The following is a 24,703-nucleotide window of genomic DNA, read 5'->3' on the forward strand; positions in this document are numbered from 1 at the left end:
GCAGTGAAATAAATGAATTTTAAAGGAGGTGTGCCGGGAAATGCTATGTTTTTGTTTTTGATTCAATGACCATGTATATGAGAGAGAAATTATTTTTTAAAAAATTAATTTAAAACTGAAAATCTTTTCATTAACATTGATTATTTTCATATCGGATTTAATGTAGATATTAAATGAAGCAATAAGTTATAAGCTGTTTAATATACCTGAGACAACTCTGATACAGATTTAGATATGTACACACAAATGTTTTATTCAGTTAAAATTCACATGACTAGGTTGAAATATGATGTGCAGATACTGAAATTGGAATTTATGTTTCATGTCATGGCCTCTTTTCAGAACATTAGACTGAATTTCAGCACAAAATAATATTTCATATTTTTATATTCTTTAATGTATTCTAAATAATTTGGTAATCCCAGAGAAGAACAACAGAAAATAGATTAAAACAATCCCTTATTTTATATGTGAAAGAAATATCTTAATAATTAGCTGCTGCTATTATATATTTTTAACTGATGTTCTCTTTTTTCCCCCTTGGGGAAGTTATCTTCAGGGGTTTGCATAATTTGACATCAGATATGGAATTCCATATAGTCTTTGTACCAATATTTAGTTATTTGCATCTCCTTTGCAACCAGCTTTTTTGGTATAAAACATCTTAGAACCCAAGTTAAACATCCAATGACTTTCACCAAGATGGATGTCTCTCAATAGGACTGGTGTATGCTATTTAATTTTTTCTAACTTTATACATTAAAGTTAAACTTAATTTACTTTTCACTTCAACTCATGTAAGAATTTGAATGCCACTCATTAGGATTCAGTAGGTTCTAGTTGCAGAGGAAATGCATGTAAAGGTGGAGGTCGCAGAATTCAACTTTGGTGCTCTGAAGGCCCTTTAGCTCTAGCAGGGATCACTGGAGCAGTGATACTCAGTCTTCATGAACACAGTGGATGGAGTCTGTGTTCTGGTTGGATCACATGACAGCAAGGCAAGTCTTCCTGCTAATTGTCTGGGGTGCTCATTGGTTCCTGCGACAAGTATTCCCTTGCCTGCAAATTTTAAGAAATGCTTTTATTCAATAATCACATATATTTAGACTTTTGTATTTTCTTAGGTAATACATATATTTATATTTTTGTCCACTATTTTCTTATTAGTGAAGTTAGTGTTAGTGTTCTCGGAATTTGGAGTTTGATGCATTTCCTGCAATATGTATGAACTCTTTTTTTTCTTATTTTGTTATATTAAAATTTCTAGATACGTTGACAGTGAGTATATGTTAGTTGCAATTAATAACTAGCAAAACACATTCCAGTTAGGCCACTAAAATATTTCAAAAGAAATAACCTGTGTGAGAGGATAAAAGACTACAAAAAGGCATTAGAAGACAAGTACAGATACAGGCTTACATTACACTTATACAAAGTTGACAGTTGACATAGGGGAGACACTTAGATCAGATAATTAGTGTCTGTCATTTCATTTTTATCAGACATGATAGATGTCTTAAATATTACAGAATTAATTTACAAGGGGGAGGAAACCATCTGAATGCTCATGCAACTTAGCCCCAAGGTTTGGTCCCCATCTCTGAGTCAATCATGGACATAAAAAAGACTGGCAGCCACCATGGCCCAGGGCATGGATTTGACTGTCAGAACACAGGGGTTGGTAACCATGGCCCTCTGTTTACTTCATGGACAAGGACTTTCCTCGTTTTCTAAGTTCCAGAAGGAAAGAAATGTTACTATGATTCCCTCTACACTTTTGGTTATAACTTCTTTAGGATTTGATTTTTGTGTATTTTCAATGTATTTATATTGACACAATTATGTACCAGAGACCTTCCATATTTATTTCACACATCACTAAAATGAGATCACTAAATATGATCAAATGATTTCAGGATGTTTTCATGATTAATTTGTAAGGTTTACATCTGTGAGTTTACTTGATAGAAGTACTATAAAGTATTTGATGAATCATAAATAAATATAATCTCAAATGTTTATAGCAAAAAACTTGAATTATACTCATTCATTGAAGATGCATTTGTTAACATTATACATTTTATGAAGAATAAGTAGAAATGATGGCATAAATTAAAATAAAAATTATTTTATAAGTTGAGGTACCCAGGACCAAATAAGGTGACTTTAGAGTAAGCAGTATGACTTCTGAAGCCCAGCTATGAAAAGCATGATCTCTGATTAAGATCATCACACAGGGAAGGCTGAAATGCATCTTTATCATTTCCCTGAGAACAACTGTGTTCCCATTACGCTCCTCACAGCATCCTTTACCTGCTGGTTCCTGAGACTGTAGATGAGAGGATTCAGGAAGGGAGGAACCATGGTATAAAAGGCAGAGAGAACCATGTCCTGGAGGGTGTCAGAGGTTGCTGAGGACCTCAAGTATACACCTGCACCAGAACTAAAGAAGACGGACACCACGAGGATATGAGGGGTGCAGGTGGAGAAGGCCTTCCCTGGGGCTCTGGTGGGAAATTTCAGCACAGCAGAAAATATGCGAAAATATGACATGGCAATAAGAGTAAAGCAGCCACCACCAATTGCCACAGCAGAGACAAAAAAAAGGACCATGTTGCCGGTGGTGTCAGAGCAAGACAGCCTCATCAGAGAGGGGACATCACAGAAGAACTGGTGGACCACGTTTGAGTGACAGAAGGACAGCCAGAATGTGTTTCCAGTGTGCACACCTGCATACAGCAGACCACTGACCAGGGTGGCCAGGGTCATGCGGACAGAAATCTGAGGATTCATGATGAGCGGGTACTGGAGGGGCTGGCAGATGGCCACATAGCGGTCCCAGGCCATGATGGTGAGAAACAGAAGTTCAACACATGCGCAGAAAATGACCAGGAAAACCTGTGTTGCACAGCCAGCCACTGAAATGGCCCAGTTGCCAGTGAGAGAGTTGACACAGGCATTGGGGACAGTGATGGAAATGTAGCACATGTCCAAGATGGACAGGTTCCTGATGAAGAAGTACATGGGTGTGTGCAGGTGCTTGTCAGCAGTGGTGACAGTGACAATGAGAAGGTTCCCTAACAAGGTACCCAGGTAGGTCATTGGGAATACTGTGAAATAGAGGAAACTCAGATCCCAGCCATCAGGAGAGCCCAAGAGGAGAAATTCAGTTACCATGGTGGCATTAGCCATTTGCTGGAAATTCTGGTTGTCTGGGAAGATAAAGAGATAAAGTGAAAAAAAAAAAACCACCAGAATTAATGCAATTACTTTATATATTCATATATACCATGTTTTCTTGTATTTTGCAGTTTTTTTCCCTTCAGAGGAAGGTCACTCTTGTTTTTCTGATATGTTTACTTATTTTTGAGCAGAGTTCACCTCCCAGTGCATGTGTGGAGGTCTGCAGCCCAGGGTCTGGGCCTGACCTGCAGGGTTTGTCCTCAGCTCCTCATCAGGCCTCCCCTGACCTACTGAGACTCCATGCAGAGCATGTGACAATGTTTTTCTTTTTTTAATGATCTATAATATAGTTACCTTTATTCTCTTCCATGAATACAATTTATTAAAAGTGTAATTAATAATTCCTATTGTCATTAATTTTCTAATATTTGTTGTGTTGTCTCTCAAGATTTACAACTTACTAATTTTTTTTAAAGAGAGAGAAAGAGAGAATTTTTTTGATATTTATTTTTTTCATTTTGGTGTACACAACATCTTTATTTTATTTGTATGTGGTGCTGAGGATCAAACCAGGCACCCTGCGCATGCCAGGTGAGCGTGCTACCCCTTGAGCTACATCCCCAGCCCAATTTTCTAATATTTTTCAAAGGAAACACTTCATTATATAGGAGTATTTATCTCCATGAACATGAAAAAATTTTATTCATGAAAAAAGCATTTCAAGTATTCAAACTTTCCTATTCCAGGGCTTCAGGTCCAGTGCTGTGGTAAACTGAGGGGATCTGACTGCACCTGGACTCTCCTGAAGTCCCCCACTCTCCCTGGTGCTCCCCAGGGTGGGGTGGTACTGTATGCAGGCCACACAATCTCAGACAGGGATCTGGTCCTGTTCCCACTGGGGCTCTCTTTTTCTCTCCAACACATCAGTGTGAGGTGTTTAAAGCTCCAGATTCCACCCGAGTGGCATTCTCCTAAACTTTTATTTTTTTTTAACCTCAATGTGTTTTTACTCTGTGTTCAGCACCATGAAGTTGAAGATTCTTTTGTCTATACAGAATCAGGACAATGTGTGTGAGGAGAACTAGCATGTTTTAACTCGAGGAACATGAAGAGGGACTGCCCAGGTGCTTTCTCTGGAAGTGAAAAGCCAGGAGTTTTTATTTTTTGCATTTCTCTTGATAGTGTTTCAAATAATTAAATATATGATAAATAGACCATTTCAAAACTGCTAAAAAATATTTGGTTTGAAAGATCCAAGAATTAATTATTTCTAAATTACATTTCCATATTAGGAAATTGATTAGTGTCTTTGATAAACCATTGAGGAATGCTGAGGTACATATAATCTGAAAATTAAAATATGCTTCCAAAATGTTGCACAACTTAATATTTATATTGATACCACTAGACACACACATCCTTATAGTCATACTGAACATATACTCAGTAAAAAATGTTAAGAATACAATTGAAAATTTGGGCACAGTGACACATGCTTGTAATCCAGCAGCTCAGGAGGCTGAGAGAGGAGGATGGTAAACTCAAAGCTAGCCTCCCAACTTGTCAAGACTGTGTCTCAGAATAAATAATCAAAAGTGCTGGGATGTGGCTCAGTGGTTAAGCACCCCTGGGTTCAATCCCTGAAACCCCAAAAAAATATGTAACAAACTGAATAAGTGAAAAAATGTATTTGTGAACAAAAGAAAGGGGTGAGATTAATGTTTAAAATATTTCAATGAAAATTGTATTATACATTAAATATCTTATTTCCCACAGTTATTGACATATGTGCATGTTTATCAGTTGTATAAAAGCATTCCTATCTATCTACATATCCTATACCATATTTTGCATTTTGTTCTTGTTATCTTAATGTGAATGTGTTTGTTTTTCTCTGAAATTTTGTGAACTTTGCAAGTATACTATAAGTAATAGTAATCTGAAGAAAAGAATTTTAAACCATCCAGAATCAGATGAAAAATTTTCACACACTATATTAGCATATACAGTTCAGATGTCCCCAAGGTCCCTGTGTTCCTATTGGAGCAGTGGCAATCACTCAAAACCATAGTGCAGTTTTAAGGACTCTTCACGCTTGCTGTGTTCTTCTCAGAATTAAGAAACCTTTTCCTGGACTAGCTGACACTTTGGATGACATTATAATTTGCTGAACAGAATAAAAGTGAAGTTCAGATGCATTTAAACTCTAACTGCTTATTACTCACTCCTGAGTGTCACTTGTTGTAAACATGGAACAGAACTGTGTCTCCCCTTGCTTCTCCCATCAATGGTGTCTGCAGCCAGGGTGAATCTGTCCAGTCAGCCTAGTGCCATGTGGGATGTGGGGAGCTCAGTCACCTCTGCTTTATGTGAATCTGGGGCCTGGCCAGTGGGAGCGGGGCCCCCAGGAGCACAGAGCTCAGCCTGCAGAGACAGTAGGAGGCCTGCACACACCACCAGGCAACAGCACCTGCAGAGCCCAGGAGAGAGGACCTGGCCATGTGCCAGCATGGACAGTGGAACTGCTCTGGTGCACATTGCTGTCAGTCATTACTGAGAAGTGATTAACACTGAAAAGACTGATGGTTCTCCCTGTGTGTTTTCATCTCTGCCCTCCTCTCCTCATTATGAATTAAGGGTGCTTGTATGGAACAGGCAACTTTAAGGCAATTGAGCAACTCTCACTTGTAAGTTGGAAACATCTCACTCTATCTGAAGTTCAGCAGAAAAATTTCTTCTCATTGACATGAAATTCACATGACACAAAGTTTACCTTTGTGACAGTTCATGCTTATAAATGTAGTGATATTTACTACATTACCAAGTTGTAAAACATCCAACTACAACTTGTTCCCAGATACTTTCATTACTTCAAATGAACCATCTAATCTGTTACACATGGTCTTTCAGACACTAGAAAACTCTAAGTATATTCTGTACTTTTGAAATTATATATTTGAGAAATTTCATATAAATAAAATCATTCAATATATGTTCTGACTTGACTTACCTAACTTTTTCAAAATCAGTCCACCTTGTACAGGCATCGTATGTTCATTCCTTAGGATGAACGTCATTCTGTTACATGTATATTCCACAGATCTTTAAATCAGCACGTCCATCTGTGGACTTATTTCACCTCAGTCTGGTAATATAATGTGACTTATTTATTGTTTATCATAATTTTGGCCATTTGGTCATCTCTGTTGTACACTCTGCACTCTATGTGATTATGATGAATAACTGTGTCAGATTTGCATGGCTGTGACCAAAATATGTGGTTTTAAAAACAACACACCCACAATAAAAAAAAAAAAAAATCTTTCCCAGATTTGGGAAAGCATATTATGTCTCAGGGATTCAGAGATTTAGTCTATCTTCATCCAATTTCATGATTTTGTGCCCATGGTGGTGGCACACTGAGGACCACCACAGCAGATGAAAGATGCTCAGAATATGGCTCCAGGTAGGCAAAGACAGGGAAGGGGAAAGAGGGTTAGGGTTAGAGGAAAGCTATCAGGGATTAATCCCAGTGGTCCACCTAATCAACCAATGTCCAAATGCCTAAAGCTAACACCCAGTCAATTTGTTCAAATTAAGATGGATTGATTAGGTTGCAGCTCTCATAATCCAATCATTCTACCTTTGAAAATTCCTGCCTGATAAAACGGGCAGCAGAATAAATAGACACTAGTATTGCTGAATGTTTATACATGTCTATATAATCAATGTGATTCTGCAACCTGTACACTTGGAAAAATGAGATATTATACCCCATTTGATTCAAAAAATTCTTGTGTGAAAACAAGATTTTATATCACTGATAAAAACACTCAGGAATGCAAAAGGACGAAGAAAGAAAGAAAGAAAGAAAGAAAGAAAGAAAGAAAGAAAGAAAGAAGAAAATTCCTGCCTCAATTCAGGAACTTTTTGAGACATCTCACATCCCATTCATAATGTTTCAACCACAGATCTCCAAAACTCATGTCCATTTCACAATGCAAAATGAATTTAGCCCATCTCCAAGTGTCTGATAGTCTAATAAATTCCAGCTTTATCCTAAAGTTTTAGCCAAAAATCTCACCTAAAACTGAAGGTAAAATCTTCATTGTGAGCCCCCATAAAAATCAAAAGCAAGTTACATGCATCAATATCCACTGTAGAACATAAACTTTCTTATTCTAAAAGGACTTAGTAGGGCTGTCGAAAGAATGGATGGTGTAGAGGAAATATAAAACCAGCTGAGAAAACAACTCCATCTGTAATTCCTCATGAAGCAGTTAGGACTCTTGAGTGTAAAACAATATTTCCAAAAGGACTGGTAATTCCTGCCCTTTGGCCTTGCCAGTTGCAGAACACAGGGGCTCTCTTTACTCCATGCAGAGCACTTCTAGGGTGGCCCACCTCCTCTTCTTCATGACCATGTGGGTCACCATGCATTCCTTTTGTTCTCCATTTTAGTCACCTTCATTTTATTTCATTAATGTTACCATCCAAAGTATTTTCTCATTTTTTCTACATTAATAATTCAAATCAAAATTAAAAAAAAATAGGTAGGAAATAATTCAGAATGTTGTACTATTTATTCTCATGAACATGAAAATAAATTTCTCATGAGGAAAGTTATCCACTAAACTTTCCCATTCTGAGATCTCAGCTCTGGTGTTACAGTAAACTGAGGTGACCTGACTGCACCTGGCTTCTCTGCAGTCCCCTTCTCTCCCTGCTCACTCCCCAGAACATGAGTGGTGCTGTCTCATGGTCACACACTATCAGAGAGGCACCTGTTCCTATTCCCACAGGGACTCTCTTTTCTTCTTCAACAGATCAGAGTAAGGTCCTCATAGCCTCCAGATGACATTCTCCTAAACTTCTATTTTTACCCTGTTGTGTTTTTATTTCATGTTCAGCACCATGAAGTTAAAGATTATTCTGTCTAAAAATTAATTTGCCTTAGTCTTGTTGACATCTTCTATTATATTTCTTACTTTCCTTTTATTTTCAATATTATTATTTTGTTTATTCCTTTTTATGTTTTGCTGAGATTGAACCCAATGCCTCACATGTGCGAGGCAAGCACTCTGTCACTGAATCACAAACCCAGTCCTATATTTTTTATTCACAGTATCATAATTATACAAAAAGATACTGAACAAATACACTGAAAGAAAGATTTTGCTCATAGTTCAACATTTCTGTAAGAGCTTAGATCACTTCAATCCAAGGTCACTTCCATCATAATCTCCTCAGGCCTCTGTCATCCTGGGTCCTCCTCAGCATCTTGATAGGTTAAACACAGTCACCCTTAGTAACATGACCTTCCTGCTGAGCCTTCCTGGGCTCCTCTGGAAATTTTTGTGTCTCCCAGAGAGATGGTGGGTGGCCAGACACAGGTAGGGTGCAGCTAATTGCACAGTGTGGGTGAAGTTCAAGTGGTCCTACTCAGTCTACCTGGAATCTGTTTCTTGTCATATACCCCCATTTCTCCATGACACAAACCTAAAGCTCAAGCCTGAGTGATGTTCTTGTTCACAGAATATCCTGGAACTTGTTTATAGAGCCCTTTTCTACTGTGACATAATGGTTTAATTTTACCCATTTACTTTGTACTGGTCTTTAGAGGAGGTCCAAATGCAATCTTTTCTCTGGAAACTGCTGAATAATCTTAATTTTTTCCCTACTTTTGTGTAGCATTGGAGATCAGTCTGTGGAAATTTATTAATTTGGGGCCTTGTATCATTCATCTTTGTATTTTTTTAGGTGCAAATGCATGACTTCCTGCACAGTGGTTAATAAACCTGGTAGCTTTGTTGACTGACCACTCACGTGAACTGGCTTTCTGTATAATACTGGTTTACAAAGAAGTCTCTCCCAAACAGGCTCTGCCCTTTCCACACTTCCTTAGCACACACAGTGCAGTCTGGTGGGAGGTCATGCAAGCCCACTGCCCTGTGCACTTGAAAGGTAAGATCTCTTTACAGCAGTAATCTGTCAACAAACATTACTGATGACACCAATAGGGCCTCAGTTGCTTCAGTTGGTGACATTTTGGAAAGAAGAAATATATTGGTATTTTTTAAGTAATCTGTTTACCATGATAGAAATTATAAAATAATACAATTTGACAAATTTAGAAGGTGATGGGTCATGAGACAAATCCATATGGAAAATCATGCAGCTTCTCACTCTTCAATTCTGTCTTCCAGGCACTCCAGGGGTCCTTGCTGACTACCCCTACAAACTTTTGTCAAATATAAGATGGAAAAATAAACATGTGTTCAAGATCTGGAAGCTGGCAGAGAACTACAGATATATTTTCTTCATTTCTGTTCTCTTTTTCCTACTAAACAATGTACTGTTTTAGTTTCATAAGAAGAATTTAGTAAATTCTCCAGTAAGTAGTTTAAATCACATGAGCTTAATTTATGTCATTTTTGCATATTGCTTTAACTACAACTTGAACACTTCTCCAAATTTGACTTGATTTTTTTCATGGATCAGTCTCATGAAACTTTAGATTTTGGATGTGATAAAATATATGAATCACCACCTAACTTGCATGGATCCTCAGAGTGTTCCTGCAGATTTACAAAATATTATTACATTAGGAACCTGGATTTTTTTAAAGTAAGAAATAAGCTTTAGCTTCTATTGTTTGACCTCAATAATTTTAGAATGTTCAGAACTACATTGTCCTTGAAGGAGTGCAAATGTATATGTAGAATTTGGTATAAAAACAAAAGTTTGGAATCAAAATAAAACCAGGATCAGGTAGCATGAAGTTCAGAAAAACAAGTATGAGGAAGAGTTATCATATTTTTAATGGCAATTATTTGAAGAAGGGCTGCCGCAAGTACTTTCCTCTGCAAGTGGGGAAGCTGGGAGTTTTCCCATTTGGTAGTTCTCTTGGTAGTGCTTAAAATAAGGAAATGTGTGCTAATTTTTCCACTTGGACAGTGTATGGCAAAGTGGAACTTCTGTGCTCGACATCATGCTTATTCACATTGAGAATCCAGTAACACTGAGGAAAAACTGGTGGTGCTCACTGTGTGTTTTCATCTCTGCCCTCCTTCACCTCAGTGTGAGTTAGGGGTGTTTATGGTGATCAGTTAACACTGAGGGTGATGGGCAACTCCCACTCACTCCTCAACCTGTAAGTGGGAATCATCTAAGGCTGTCTGCAGTTCAGCAGCAAAATTTCTTATCATTGAGATGAAATTCATGTGTCATGAGGTTAAATTCGTAACAGTTTGTGGTTACCAATTCCATATTATTTACCACATGACAAAACTGTATGACTTTCAACTACCTCTTGTTCCCAAGTATTTGTAATTTTTTAAATGAACCATCTAATCCATTGCACATAGTCCCTGTTTATCTTTACTTTGGAAACCACTAAGTGTAATCACCATGTTTGAATATATATGTTCTGATTATTTTGTATGACTAGAATTATTAAATATGTGCTATTTTTCATGATTTGAATCATCCTGATGTTTTCAAAGAAAGTCCACATTGTAGCATTTATCACTATTTTATTTTTTGAATGGATGAATTAAGTTCCATTATATGTATACACCAGCATTTTCAAAATCGACCTATTGATGGATGAATTGCCCTTTGTTCTGTTAACCCACTGTAGGATTTGTTGGGGATTTTCTGTAAGTGCTTTATTGCATGCTGGGATTGATACCATATGAATATGGTCTATTCTGGTTTTGGTGTTCTGTGGAATTTTTTGGCTAGATTTTATTGAGAAGGTTTGCCTATGTTCTTGTCAGGGATATTGTATTGAGGTCTTCTTTTCTTGTTCTGGCATTTTCTTCATTGTCCTAGCTACTAATCCCATACCTTGTACCTATTTTAAAGAAAAAAAAAATGTGTGTTAAACCAGCCAAATAGACAAAGTACAAAGATCATATCTCTACAGGCACCAAGAATGATGGTCACCTTGTCTTCAGGCCAAAATGTCTCTAAAATTGGAGAACTAAATGAGCAGACATGTCACTGGATGTACCCAGGGTGTTCACAGGCTAGTAAAAGAGTGCAATGTTAAGGACTTCACTGCAATGGAGACAACATTAATTACTATGTCTACAGGATTATTTAACTTGAGCTCCCATGGACTATGAAAGGATGGAAAATGTCCAGGAATAGAAGTCAGTATTTGACTTGGCAACTGGTGGATAGATTAATGGATATCTTAAAAAGTATAAAATGTAACTAAGGTATGTTTTACCTATTATAATTGTAGGTGTACAGACCACACTGTCTGTGGCCCAGGACCCAGCACATGGAAGGAACACTGATTATGATGAGCCACAGTGGTAAGCCCGCTGAAGGACAGTCAGAGAGTGACCAGAGAGCATCGACCCCCTGTCTCACTCATGATCTTCAGCAGAACCTGGGCCAAGGCCAGCAACCTCCATGCCTTATGAATATCCCACCTGATATGTGGAGAGCAGGACCTGGCACTGGTGCTCAGAACAATGTAGCTTGTAAAAACAAAAATGATCTTATGGTGGACTGGTCTTTGTTTTTTGTTTTATTTATTTAAAAATTTATATTACCACTTCTAGTATAACCTTTCTGAATATCTGGGGCATGAGTACAAGAATATAAAAAGTGTTATGAAATAAAATCAAGTCAACTGTCTAGAGACAGCTTAATGGAGAAAGTTTAAGTTTCATGGAGAAAGGGAGACATGGGTGGTCACCTTCTCTTCATGTCTATCTGTGTTCTCCCAGGTGAGGGATGCAAGATAAAAAGCACACCTCTGTTTTTTATATCTATGAAAAGGAATGATTAGGGAATCAGGAAAGAAAGTTATCAATAATAAAGAATAGTGTTTTAGTCAGATTTTTCTTTCTTTCTTCCTTCCTTTCTTTCTTTCTTCTTTTTTTCTTTTTGGCTGTGATTAAAGGACTCAACCACACACAATTATAGTTTATGTGAGGGCTCACAGTTCAGAGCTTTTAGTCTATATAAGGCCAGGGTCAATCCTCAAGGCCCAAGTGAGGCTAAACATGGTGTGAGAGTGTGGTGGGGGGAAGAAGCTCACATCACAGTGATCAGGAGGCAGAGAGAGACTCCACTCTCCACATACAAATATAGACACCAAATCCATGCTCTAATTTCCATCTCCTCCCCCAGCCACACCCCACCACTTCAGTTACCACTCAGTTAATCCTCATCAGAGGATTAAATCACTGATTGGGTTAATACCCTTACAACCCAATCAGTGCCTCTTGGAAACTTCTTACATTGTCTCACAACTTAGCTCTCAGGGGACACCGCATTCAAACCATAACAAATGGGCATCAGCTTCTTGGAGCCCTCTAGGAGTCCAGTGTTTACAGTACTGACCGCCTTGTAGGCCATGGAGGGAAAGGAGCACTATAGCCTACAGTGGACTCCTGCTTGATCTTGGCCTTGGTCTGTCATTTACTATTGTAATTATTTTTCCTCCCAAACCCCACAAGCCAAAGAAGTGAGCCCCATTTTCCAGGATAGAGCTAGCTGCAGACTTCTGATCACATGACACTCATCAATCTCATTCATAGTGCACAGGTCAAGGTGGGCATGTGAGGTGGGGGCCTGGCTCTCCTATGCAGATGGCTTTTATGGAAGTGAGAACCCTGTACTCAGCGCTGGAGCAAATCCAGTTGTCCTGTGGGCTGCTTTAATTGAGGGATGCATTGAGCCCTGAGTTTTAGCAAGCACAGTGTGAAAACAAGGTTTTCTAGAGGACAGGCTGGAGCAATAATGATCCCTGCAACCAAAAGCAGCCTGTCTGCTCCAGGCACACTCCTGTGCATGATCAGACTCATGTTCACCATGCACCACAGTCCTGCTCAGTGGTCACTGGACAATGCTGTTGAGCCTAAAGTGATCTCCTGGCTGCTCACTCAAGAGTTTTCATTTGAACTTATACTTTTGCACCCTTTCACATGAAGAGGAGCACAGAGACAAAACAAATTTTACTCTGATTTTTAATCATTTTATATGTGACTGTGAGAAAATATATTATTGTCAAAATGTGTAAAGCTATTTACTTAACTCAGCATGTTCACTGACATATTGTGTAACTTTTAAATATATTACTGCCTTATCTTTTTCTATAGCTGAACCTAGTGTCATTTTATGAAGGATAGATATAAAAGTATAAATCACATAACTATTATGGTAAATTTTTCTATACTTGGTCTTAATAAGTTGATACTAGGATATTCGTGTAAAATGGAAAGCCCAGATATGAAGAGCTTTATCCAATTATGAACTATAATCAGTAAAATAAGGATGATGCTGAAGCACATCTTTAGCATTTCCCTGAGAATAACTGTCTTGGCATAAGTCTCCTTACAGCTTCCTTTACCTCTTTGTTCCTGAGACTATAGATGAGAGGATTCAGGAAGGGAGGAATGATTGTGTAAAAGGCAGAGAGATCCAGGTCCTGGAGGGTGTCAGAGGTTGCTGAGGACCTCAGGTACACACCTGTGATGGAACTGAGGAAGAGGGACACCATGAGAATGTGAGGGGTGCAGGTGGAGTAGGCCTTCCCTGGGGCTCTGGTGGAAATTTCAGCCCAGCATAAAATATGCAATAGAGACAAGAAGAAGGACCATGCTGCTGGTGGTATCAGAACAGGAGAGTCTCAGCAGAGAGGGGCCGTCACAGAAGAACTGAAGGACCACGTTTCACTGACAGAAGGACAGCCAGAATAGATTCCCAGTGTGCATACCTTCATACAGCATACAATTGAGCAGAAAAGCTAGGGTCATGTGGACACAAAACTGAGGGTTCATGATGAGAGGGTAATGGAGGACTGGCAGATGGCCACATAGTGGTCCCAGGCCATGATGTTGAAAAACAGGAGTTCAACACATGTACAGAAAATGACCAGGTAAATCTGTGTTGAACAGCCAGCCACTGAAATTGCCCTGATGCTCCTGAGAGAGTTGACACAGACATTGGGGACAGTGATGAAAATAGTTTCCCTAACAAGGCAGGTCAGTGGGAATACTGTGAAAAAAAAAAGAAAACTCAGATTACAGATATCAGGTGAGTCCAGTGGGAGAAATTCAGTACCCATGGTGAAATTGGACATAGAGTGGATATTCTGGTTGTCTGAGAAGATAAACAGATGAGAGAGAGGAAGCAAAAATATGATTAATACAAGTGGTTGAGCCTGGGTCTGTTTCTCAGTGGTAGAGCACTTTAATAGCATGTGTGAGCCACTGGGATGGATTCTTAGCCCTGCATATGAATAAAAAATAAATAAAATATAAATATTTATAGACAACTGAAACATATTTGAAAAATAATACAGTTAGTTTACCCATTCATGCCCAATGTGTTTTCTTGTACTTTTTAGTAGTTTTCCCTGCAGAGGAAGGACACTCTTGGTTTTATGATATCTTTAATCATTTCTGAGCAGAGTGCACTTCCCAGTGCAGGTGTGGAGGTCTGCAGCCCAGGGTCTGGGTGTGATCTGCAGGGCTTGTCCTCAGCTCCCCATCAGGCCTCCCTGACCTCCTGAGACTCCATGCAGAGCACTTCCAGGGTGGCCCACCTCCTCTTCCCCATGACCTTGTGTGTCACCATGCATTCATTTTGTTCTCCATTTTTGTCACATTCATTTTATTTCATTAATGTAATTGTCCAAATTATTTTCTCCTTTTTCCCACATTAATAATTCAAATCATAATTCAAAAAAAATTTTAGGTTCGAAGTAATTCATAATGTTAGAGTATTTATTCTCATGAACATCAAAAAAAATTCTGATGAGGAAAGTTCTCCACAACACTTTCCCATTCAAAGCTCACAGGTCTGGTGTTACAGTAAACTGAGGTGACCTGACTACACCTGGCTACTCTCCCTGCTGCTCCCCAGGACATGAGTCTGTCTCATGGTAACACACCATCAAACAGGAACCTGTTCCTGTTCTCACTGGGGCTCTTTTTCCTTCTTCAACAGATCAGAGTAAGGTCTTCATACCCACAGCTGACATTCTCCTAAACTTCTATTTTTACCCTGTGGTGTTTATATTTCATGTTCAGCACTGAAAGAAAGAACAAGGCTCATTGTTGGAGAAAATGCCCGTTTATTGAGGAATAGCTCTCCATATTTATAGAGCCAGGAGTGGTTTGACAGTTATGAGAGATTCATGGTTGAAGGGTTTGACAATTGACATGGGGTGCTTTCTGATTGTGGGTAAGGATCATGTGTGTCAGCAGGGCCAGTCTAATTGGTGGGTAAGGATCATGTGAGCCAGCAGGGCCAGTCTGATTTGTGGATAAGGATCATGTGAACCAGCAGGGCTAGTCTGATTGGTGGGTAAGGGTCATGTAAGCCAGCAGCAATCACCATTAGATAGCAGGATCATGTGAGCCAGCAGGGCTCACAATTGGATGGTTCTTCTTAAGGGATGGCGAAGTTAGTCTTTGGAGCTGGGGTGACTCCTAACAAGCACCCTGAAGTTAAAGATTCCTTTGTCTAAAAATTAAATTGCCTTAGTCTTTTTGACATCTTCTATTTTGTTTTTTTCTTTCTTTTTAATTTCAATATCTTCATTTTGTTTATTCATTTTTATGTGTTGCTGAGATTGAACCCAGTGCCTCACATATGCAAGGCAAGCACACTGCCACAGAGTCACAACCACAGCCCTATATTTTTTCTTCACAATTTCATAATCATACAAAAAAATACTGACTGAATACACTGAAAGGAAGAATTTTTTATAGTTGAATACTTGCATAACAGCTCAGACCACTTCAATCCCAGGTCACCTCCATCATAATATCCTCAGGCCTCTGTCATCCTGGGTCTTCTTTAGCACCTTGACAGGTTAAACACACTCAACCTTAGTAAAATGACCTCCCTGCTAAGCCTGCCTGGGCTCCTCTGAAAATGTGTGTGTGTCTCCTGGGGTAGATGTTGGGAGACCAGACACAAGTAGGGTGCTGCTATTGCACAGTGAGGGTGTAGTTCAAGGGGTCCTATTCAGCCTTTGAAGTAGGACAATATATATATATATATATATATATATATATATATATATATATATATATATATATATATAATGTTGAAAGAACACACAGTAATATTGGTAAGGAACCACAAGCAGAACATTTAAGAAATATGGGATATCATAAAAAGACCAAATTTAAGAGTTTCTGGGATAGAAGAAATCATAGAGTTCATAACAAAGGAATAAACAATCTATTTAATGAACTAATGTCAGGAAACTTTCCAAACATGAAGAATGAATAGGAAATCCAAATTCAAGAAACCTACAGAACACCAAATGTACAAAATCACAAAAGAGCCACACCAAGGCACATTATAATAAAAATGCCCAACATGCAGAATAAGGAGAGAATTTTAAAAGCCATGAGAAAAAAGAATCAAATTACAAATAGGGAAAAACCAATTAGAATAACAGCAGATTTTTAAGCACAGACTCTAAAAGCTAAAAAAAAAAAAAAAAAAAAAAAAAAAAAAACCTGGAAAAACATATATAACGCTCCAACAGAAAATGGATGCCAGCCAAGAATCTTGTATCCAGCAAAATTAAGCTTTAGGGGCTGGGGATGTGGCTCAAGCGGTAGCGCGCTTGTCTGGCATGGGTGCGGCCCGGGTTCGATCCTCAGCACCACATACAAACAGAGATGTTGTGTCCACCGAAAACTAAAAAATAAATATTAAACTCTCTCTCTCTCTCTCTCTCTCTCTCTCTCTCTCTCTCTCTCTCTCTCTCTCTATCTCTCTTTTAAAAAATTTAACCTTTAGATTTGATGAAGAAATAAAAACATTTCATGATAAACAAAAGTTAGAAGAATTTATAGCTAGACAACTGGCACTACAATACATCCTTGAAACATATTCCATGAAGAGGAAAAAAACAACAACAATGAAATCAGCAGAGTGAGGTAGTGCCCTAAAAAAAAAAAAAAAAAAAAAAAAACTAATCAAAGAAGAAAATCACGTCAAGTTAAATAACAAAAGTAAATAAATATGGCTGGACATGCAAAACATGTCTCAATAATAACCCTGAATATTAATGGCTTAAACTCATCTATCAAAAACCATAAGCTAGCAGACTGGATTTAAAAAATCAGAAATATGCTGCCTCCAGGAGACTCATCTGTTAGTGAAATACATACACAGACTGATAATGAAAGATTGGGAAAAATCATACCACTCACATGGACTGTGGAAGTAAGCAGGGGTTTCTATCCTCATGTCAGTAAAGTAGACTTGAAGCCAAAGTTAATCAAAAGGGAAAAAGATGGAAATTATATACTGCTCAAGGGAACCATACCAACAAGCCATAACAATCATAAATATATATTCCCCAAACAATGGAGCAGCTATGTTCATCAAATTTTTCTCAAATTTAAGAGTCAAATTGACCAAAACAGAATAATCTTGGATGACTTTAACACACCTCTCTCAAACCTGGATAGATCTTCCAAACAAAAATTGAATAAAAAAACAACTATAGATCTCAATAATACAATTAATAACTTTGACTTAACTGACATGTATAGAATATAACAACCAGCATCAAGTGGCTATACCTTCTTTTCAGCACCACATGGATTCTTCTCTAAAATAGACCATATAAATTGCCACAGAGTAACTCTTAGCAAATACAAAAGAGTAGAGATACTACCCTGCATTTTATCAGATCACAATGAAATGAAATTTGAAATCAAAGATAAAATTTTAAATAAAAATTGCTCCAACACCTGGAGACTGAACAATATGTTACTAAATGAACAATGGGTTGTAGAAGATATCAAGGAGGAAATTGAAAAATTCCTAGAGGCAAATGAGAACATAGACACAACATATTGAAATATCTGGGAAACTATGAAAGTGGTACTAAGAGGAAAGTTCATTGCATGGAGTTCATTACTTAAAAGAAGAAAAAGTCAACAAATGAATCACCTCACACTACATCTGAAAGCTCTAGAAAAATAAGAACAAATCAACACCAAAAGCAGTAGAAGACAAGAAATAATCAAAATTAGAGGTGAAATTGAAGCAAAAGAAACAACTGAAAAAACTGACAAAAGAGAAAGTTGGTTCTTTGAAAAATTTTTTAAAAATGACAGATACTTATTCATGCTAATGAGGAGAAGAAGAGAGAAAAATCAAATTATCAGCATATGTGATAAAAAAGGTACTATCACAACAGATACTACAAAAATACAGAGGATAATTAGAAATTATTTTGAAAACATACACTCCATTAAAGTAGAGGATATTGAAGGCATTGACAAATTCTTAAGTCATACAATTTTCCCAGGATGAAGTAGGATGAAATATACAATTTGAACAGACCAATATCAAGTGATGAAATGGAAGACACCATCAGAAGTCTACTACCAACCAAGAAAAGCTCAGGACTGGATGGATACAAAGCCAAATTCTATAAGACTTTAAAGAAGAAGTAACACCAATAGTCTTCAATTTATTTCAGTAAATAGAAAAAGAGAGAGCACTCCCAAATGTATTCTATGAGGTCAATATCATCCTGATTCCAAAAACAGGCAGAGCAGAGACACACCAAAGAAAGAAATCTTCAGACCAATATCTCTAATGAACATAGATGCAAAATTTCTCAATAAAATTCTGGCAAATCAAATACAAATCATATCAAAAAGATAGTGCACCAAAATCAAGTGGGATTCATCCCAGCGATGTAAGGTTGGTTCAACATATGAAAATCAATAAATGTAATTCATCACATCAATAGACTTAAAGACAAAAATCATATGATCATCTCAATAGATGCAGAAAAAGCATTTGACATAATTCACCTCCTTCATTTTCAAAACACCAGGAAAACTAGGGATAACAAGAACATATCTCACCATCATAAAGGCTATCAACACTCAGCCCCAGGCCAACATCATTCTAAATGGAGGAAATTTAAGGCATTCCCTCTAAAAACTGGAACAAGACAGGGCTGCCCTCTTTCACCAATTCTATTTAATATTGTTCTTGAAGCACTGGCCAGAACAATTAGACAGATGAAAGAAATTAAAGAGATACATGGGAAAACAAAAACTCAAATTGGCACTATTGGTTGACAATATGATTCTATACCTAGAAGATCCAAAAAGCTCCACCAGAAAATTTCTAGAACTAGTAAAAGAATTCAGAAAAGTAGTAGAATATAAAATCAACACCCATAAATCAAAGGAATTTCTGTATATCCATGACAAATCCTCTGAGAAGGAAATGAGGAAAAAACTACCCCATACATGATAACCTCAAAAAAAAAAAAAAAGATACTTGGGAGTCAACTTAATGAAAAAGGTGAAAGAACTGTACAGTGAAAACTAGAGAACCCTAAAGAGAGAAATCAATGAAGATCTTAGAATATGGAAAGATCTAACTTGCTCTTGGGTAGGCAGAATTAATATCAAAATAACCATACTACCAAAAGCACTATACAGATTTAATGAAATTCCAATAAAAATCCCAATGGTATTCCTCATAAAAATTGAAAAAAACAATCATGAAATTCATCTGGAAAAATAAGGGACCCAGAATAGCTAAAGCAATCCTTAGCAGGAAGAGTGAAGCAGGTGGCATCACTAAACCAGAACTTAAACTTAAACAATAGTAACAAAACCAGCATGGTATTGGCACCAAAACAGATGGGTAGAACAATGGTACAAAATAGAGGACATAGAGACTAACCCACAAAATTACAATTATGTTAGACAAAGGTGCCAAAACCATGCATTGAAGAAAAGATAGCCTCTTCAAAAAATGGTGCTGGGAAAACTGGAAATTCATACACAACAAAATGAAACTAAACTTCTATCTCTCACCATGCACAAAACTTCAACTCAAAATGGATCAAGGACCTAGGAATTAAACCAGAGACCCTGAGCCTAATAGAAGAAAAAGTAGGCCCTAATATTCATCACGTGGGATTAGGCCCCAACTTCCTTAATAAATTCCTATAGTGCAAGAATTAAAACTAAGAATCAATAAATGGGATGGATTCAAACTGAAGAGTTTCTTCTCAGTAAAAGAAACAATCTGTGAGGTGAATAGAGAGCCTACAACTTGGGAGCAAATTTTTACCCCTCATACATCAGATGGAGCACTAATCTCTAGGGCATATAAAGAACTCAAAAAGCTAAACACCAAAATTGAAATAAAACAATCAATATTTAGGCCAAGGACCTGAACAGACACTTCTCAGAAGAGGATATACAATCAATGAACACATTTATGAAAAAAATGTTCATCACTGCTAGCAATTATAGAAAAGCAAATAAAAACTACTCTAAGATTTCATCTCTCTCCTTTAAGAATGCCAGCTATTATGAAGACAAACAACAATAAGAGTTGGCGAGGATGTGAGGAAAAAGGGACAAAGGCACACTCATACATGGATGGTGGGACTGAAAATTGGTGCAGCCAATATGGAAAGCAATATGGGGATTCCTTGGAAAACTTGGAATGGAACCACCATTTGACCCAGCTATCCTTCTTTTCAGTCTATACCCAAAGGACTTAAAAATAGCCTACTCCAGCAAAACAGCCACATCAATGTTTATAGCAGCACAATTCACAATAGCAAAACTGTGGAACCAGCCTAGATGCCCTTCAGTAGATGAAGGTATAAAAAAAAGTGGCATGTACACACAATGGAATATAACTCAGCAGTAAATGAGAATAAAATCATGGCATTTGCAGGTAAATGGATGGCATTGGAGAAGATAATGCTAAGTGAAGTTAGCCAATCCCAAAAAACAAATGCCGATGTTTTCTCTGACATAAGGAGACTGACTCATAGTGGGTAGGGAGGAGGAGCATGGGAGGAATAGATGTACTCTAGATAGGGAAGAGGATGTGAGGGGAAGGGAGGGGGCAGGGGATTAGCAAGGATAGGACAGAGAGATGGGAGGGGAAGGGAAGGAGCAGGATGTTAGCAAGGTTGGAAGAATGTGAAGGACATTAGTATCCAAAGTACATGTATGAAAACATGAATTGGCATGATCATACTTTATATACAAAGAGATATAAAAAATGTGTAATAAGAAAGAAAATCCGTTCGGCTGTCATTTATTTTAAACAAGTAAAAATTGTGCTCTATATGTGCAGTATAAATTATAATGAATTCTGCTGTCATATATAACAAATTAAAATTTAAAAAAATAAATAAATAAAACACTACCAGCAAGAAAACAACAAAATGACTATCACAAATAAAGATAGAAGTTTACATTACAAATTCAAAAAAAGTGAGGGGAAATGTAAGAGTTGGCATGGCCCAGACACATGTGCCAGACAACTATGGTCCATTTCTACATGACTATTAGAACTAAGTCATTAGCACAACACTACAGGAGTAAGATGTGTGGAAGATAAACCATCAGAAAGCTGACATCAAATCATGGACATAATCAAAGACCGGCCCCTGTCATGGCCAAAGAAGCACAGGCTGCTGTTCCCTGTGGAAAGATGTGAATGTTGGGACACAGGGTGCATTAACCATTGCCCTCTTTTTACTTCACAGAAAGGAGTCTCTTCTTCTTGCCTGGTCCAGATGGAGAAAAATATTACTGTTAAATTCTTTACATTTTGAGAATTGGCACACGGAGCCCGGTGGAGGGAGTGTATTCCCGAGAAGTGTGTGTAGAGTGCCAGTGAGAGTTCGGGAGTAAAGAGTTGCTGTTTGAACATACAAAAAAAAAAAAAATTCTTTACATTTTGACTACAATTTCTTTAGGATTTGATTTTTTAATATATTTTAAAAGTAAATAAATTGACAAATTCTGTATCACAGTGTTTACAAGTAGGTTCTACACTGTTCTGAATAAGAGCAAATTATATAAGAATAAATTATCTCCTAGAGTTTTCTTTGGTGTCAGAATTTGATATAGGTAATTGACATATGGGATGATTCTTTAAAATAAATAACCACAAATGATCTCAGCAAATATTTTGAATTATATTTAATCATTAAAAGATGCATTGATGAAATTACACATTCTATAATAGGGCCATGGAAATGATATGGTAAAACAGAAAAATACCTTATGAAATAACTCAGCTTCTAATAATGTAATAGAAAGGTAGACAATGTAACTTGTAAATCATAAATATGAAGAGTATTGTATCTAATTAAGAACCAAGATCAATGAAATTAGCATGATGCTGAAACGTTATCTATATTATTTCCCTGATAATAACTGTCTTTGCATTACTCTCCTCACAGCTTCTTTTACCTGTTTATTCCTGAGACTGTAGATGAGAGGATTCAGGAAGGGAGGAATCATGGTGTAAAAGGCAGAGAGAACCATGTCCTGGAGGGTGTCAGAGGTTGCTGAGGACCTCAGGTAGACACCTGAGCCAGAACTGATGAAGACGGACACCACGAGGATGTGAGGGGTGCAGGTGGAGAAGGCCTTCCATGGGTCTGGTGGGAAATTTCAGCACAGCAGAAAATATGCGAATGTATGACACGACAATAAAAAGGAAGCAGCCACCGCAAATGACCACAGCAGAGACAAGAAGAAGGACCATGTTGCTGGTGGTGTCAGAGCAGGAGAGCCTCAGCAGAGAGGGGATGTCACAGAAGAACTGGTGTACCACGTTTGACTGGCAGAAAGACAGCCGGAATGTGTTCCCAGTGTGCACACCTGCATACAGCAGACCACTGAGAAGGGAAGCCAGGGTCATGTGGACACAAAACTGAGGGTTCATGATGACGGGGTACTGGAGGGGCTGGCAGATAGCCACATAGCAGTCCCAGGCCATGATAGAGAGAATCAAAATCTCTACATATGCACAAAAAAGGACCAAGAAGATCTGTGTTGCACAACCAGTCTCTGAAATGACCCAGTTGATAGTGAGAGAGTTGACAAAGGCATTGGGGACAGTGATGGAAATAAAGCACATGTCCAAGATGGACAGGTTCCTGAGGAAGAAGTACATGGGTGTGTGCAGGTTCTGGTCACAGTGGTGACAGTGACAATGAGAAGGTTCCCTAACAAGGTACCCAGGTAGGTCATTGGGAATACTGTGAAATAGAGAAAATTCAGATTCCAGCCATCAGGAGAGCACAGGAGGAGAAATTCAGTTACCATGGAGGTATTGGTCATTTGATGGAAAATCTGGTTACCTAATAAGATAAATAGATGTGAGAGGAAGCAAAAAATAATTAATACAATTATTTTACATATTTATGTCCAGATTGTTTTCTTGTAGTCTGCATTAGCTTTCCCTACAGAGGAAAGGTCACTCTTTTTCTCTGATATTTTTAAACATTTTTAAGCATAGTGCAACTCCCAGTGCAGGAGTGGAGGTCTGCAGCCTAGGATCTGTGTGTGACATTCAGAGCTTTTCCTCAGCTTCTCATCAGGCCTCCTCTGACCTCCTGAGACTCCCATGCAGAGTACTAGCAAGCATTGGTCACCTTCTTTCCTGTTTGAGACCTGTGCGACTGTGCGTTCTTTAATGCTCTGTAATTTAGTTAACTCATTGTCTTCCATAAATTAAAGTTCACCACTTTTTTGCCATTGTATACACACTAAATAATTCAAATTATATTTTATAAATATTTTTGTAGGTGTGCTTTCAGAGACTTTATCATCATGGACATAAAAACTCATACATGCTCACCAGACCTGTTTCAGCTCCCCCAGGGGCTATTTTTTTCTCCAGCAGATCAGTGTAAGGTCTTTAGAGACTGACATTCTACAAAACTTCTACTTTTTACCTTAATATATTTTTACTTATTGCTCAGCACCATGAAGTTGAAGATTCTTTTGTCTACATAATAATTTTTCCTTTTCTTTTTGACACTTCCCCTTATATATCAATCTTCTTAAAGTTATCATAAGTGTACCGAAAGTTACTGACTGCATACCCTAAAAGGAATGTTTTGCTCATAGTTATAACACTCCTGCATCACCTCAGACTGGTTCAATCCTTTGTCACCAAAATCATTATCTCCTCAGCCCTCTGCAACCTGAGTCCATCTCAGCACCTTGCCAGGTTAACCACACTTACCCTTGGAAAAGAGACTTTCTTGCTGAGCCCACCTGGGCTGCTCTGAAAATGTGTGTGCCCCCCAAGGTCATTGGTGGGTGGCCAGACATGTGAACATTACTGTTAATTTCACAGTGTTGGTGAAGTTCAAGGGGTCCTACTTAATCTACCTGCAATCTTTTGCTAGCCCCATCCCCCATTCCTCCCTGACACAAAACTGAACTCAAACTTCAGTGACCTCCTTGTTCACAGCATATCCTGGATCTTGGTGACCGAGCCTCTTTTCTACCAAGACATAATTGATTTAGTTTTCCCCATTATTATATACTGCTCTTTAAAGAGGCTGAAATGCAACTTTTTCTCCAAATCCCTTTCTTAGCCTCTAATTTTTCTTATACATTTCTGTTAGTGTTATTTTACTTTTTAGTAGATCTATATGTACTAGTCAACCAAATCACTGGAATAAATTCCTTGATTTTTGAACGTTGTA

The 24,703-nt window shown here is 37.9% G+C and overlaps 1 protein-coding gene and 1 pseudogene across 1 annotated transcript; both read right to left on the bottom strand.

The window, feature by feature from the left end:
- Positions 1-2,259: 2,259 nt before the first annotated feature.
- LOC114108454 (olfactory receptor 14C36-like) lies at positions 2,260-3,192 on the bottom strand. The gene has a single exon (XM_027956085.2). It carries the CDS (start codon positions 3,190-3,192, stop codon positions 2,260-2,262), a length of 933 nt encoding a protein of 310 aa, XP_027811886.2.
- Positions 3,193-22,394: 19,202 nt separating this feature from the next.
- LOC114081448 (olfactory receptor 14C36-like) lies at positions 22,395-23,324 on the bottom strand (annotated as a pseudogene).
- Between the last annotated feature and the right edge of the window lie 1,379 nt (positions 23,325-24,703).

Source organism: Marmota flaviventris, assembly GCF_047511675.1.
Source record: "Marmota flaviventris isolate mMarFla1 chromosome 5 unlocalized genomic scaffold, mMarFla1.hap1 SUPER_5_unloc_2, whole genome shotgun sequence".
Taxonomy (NCBI): domain Eukaryota; kingdom Metazoa; phylum Chordata; class Mammalia; order Rodentia; family Sciuridae; genus Marmota; species Marmota flaviventris.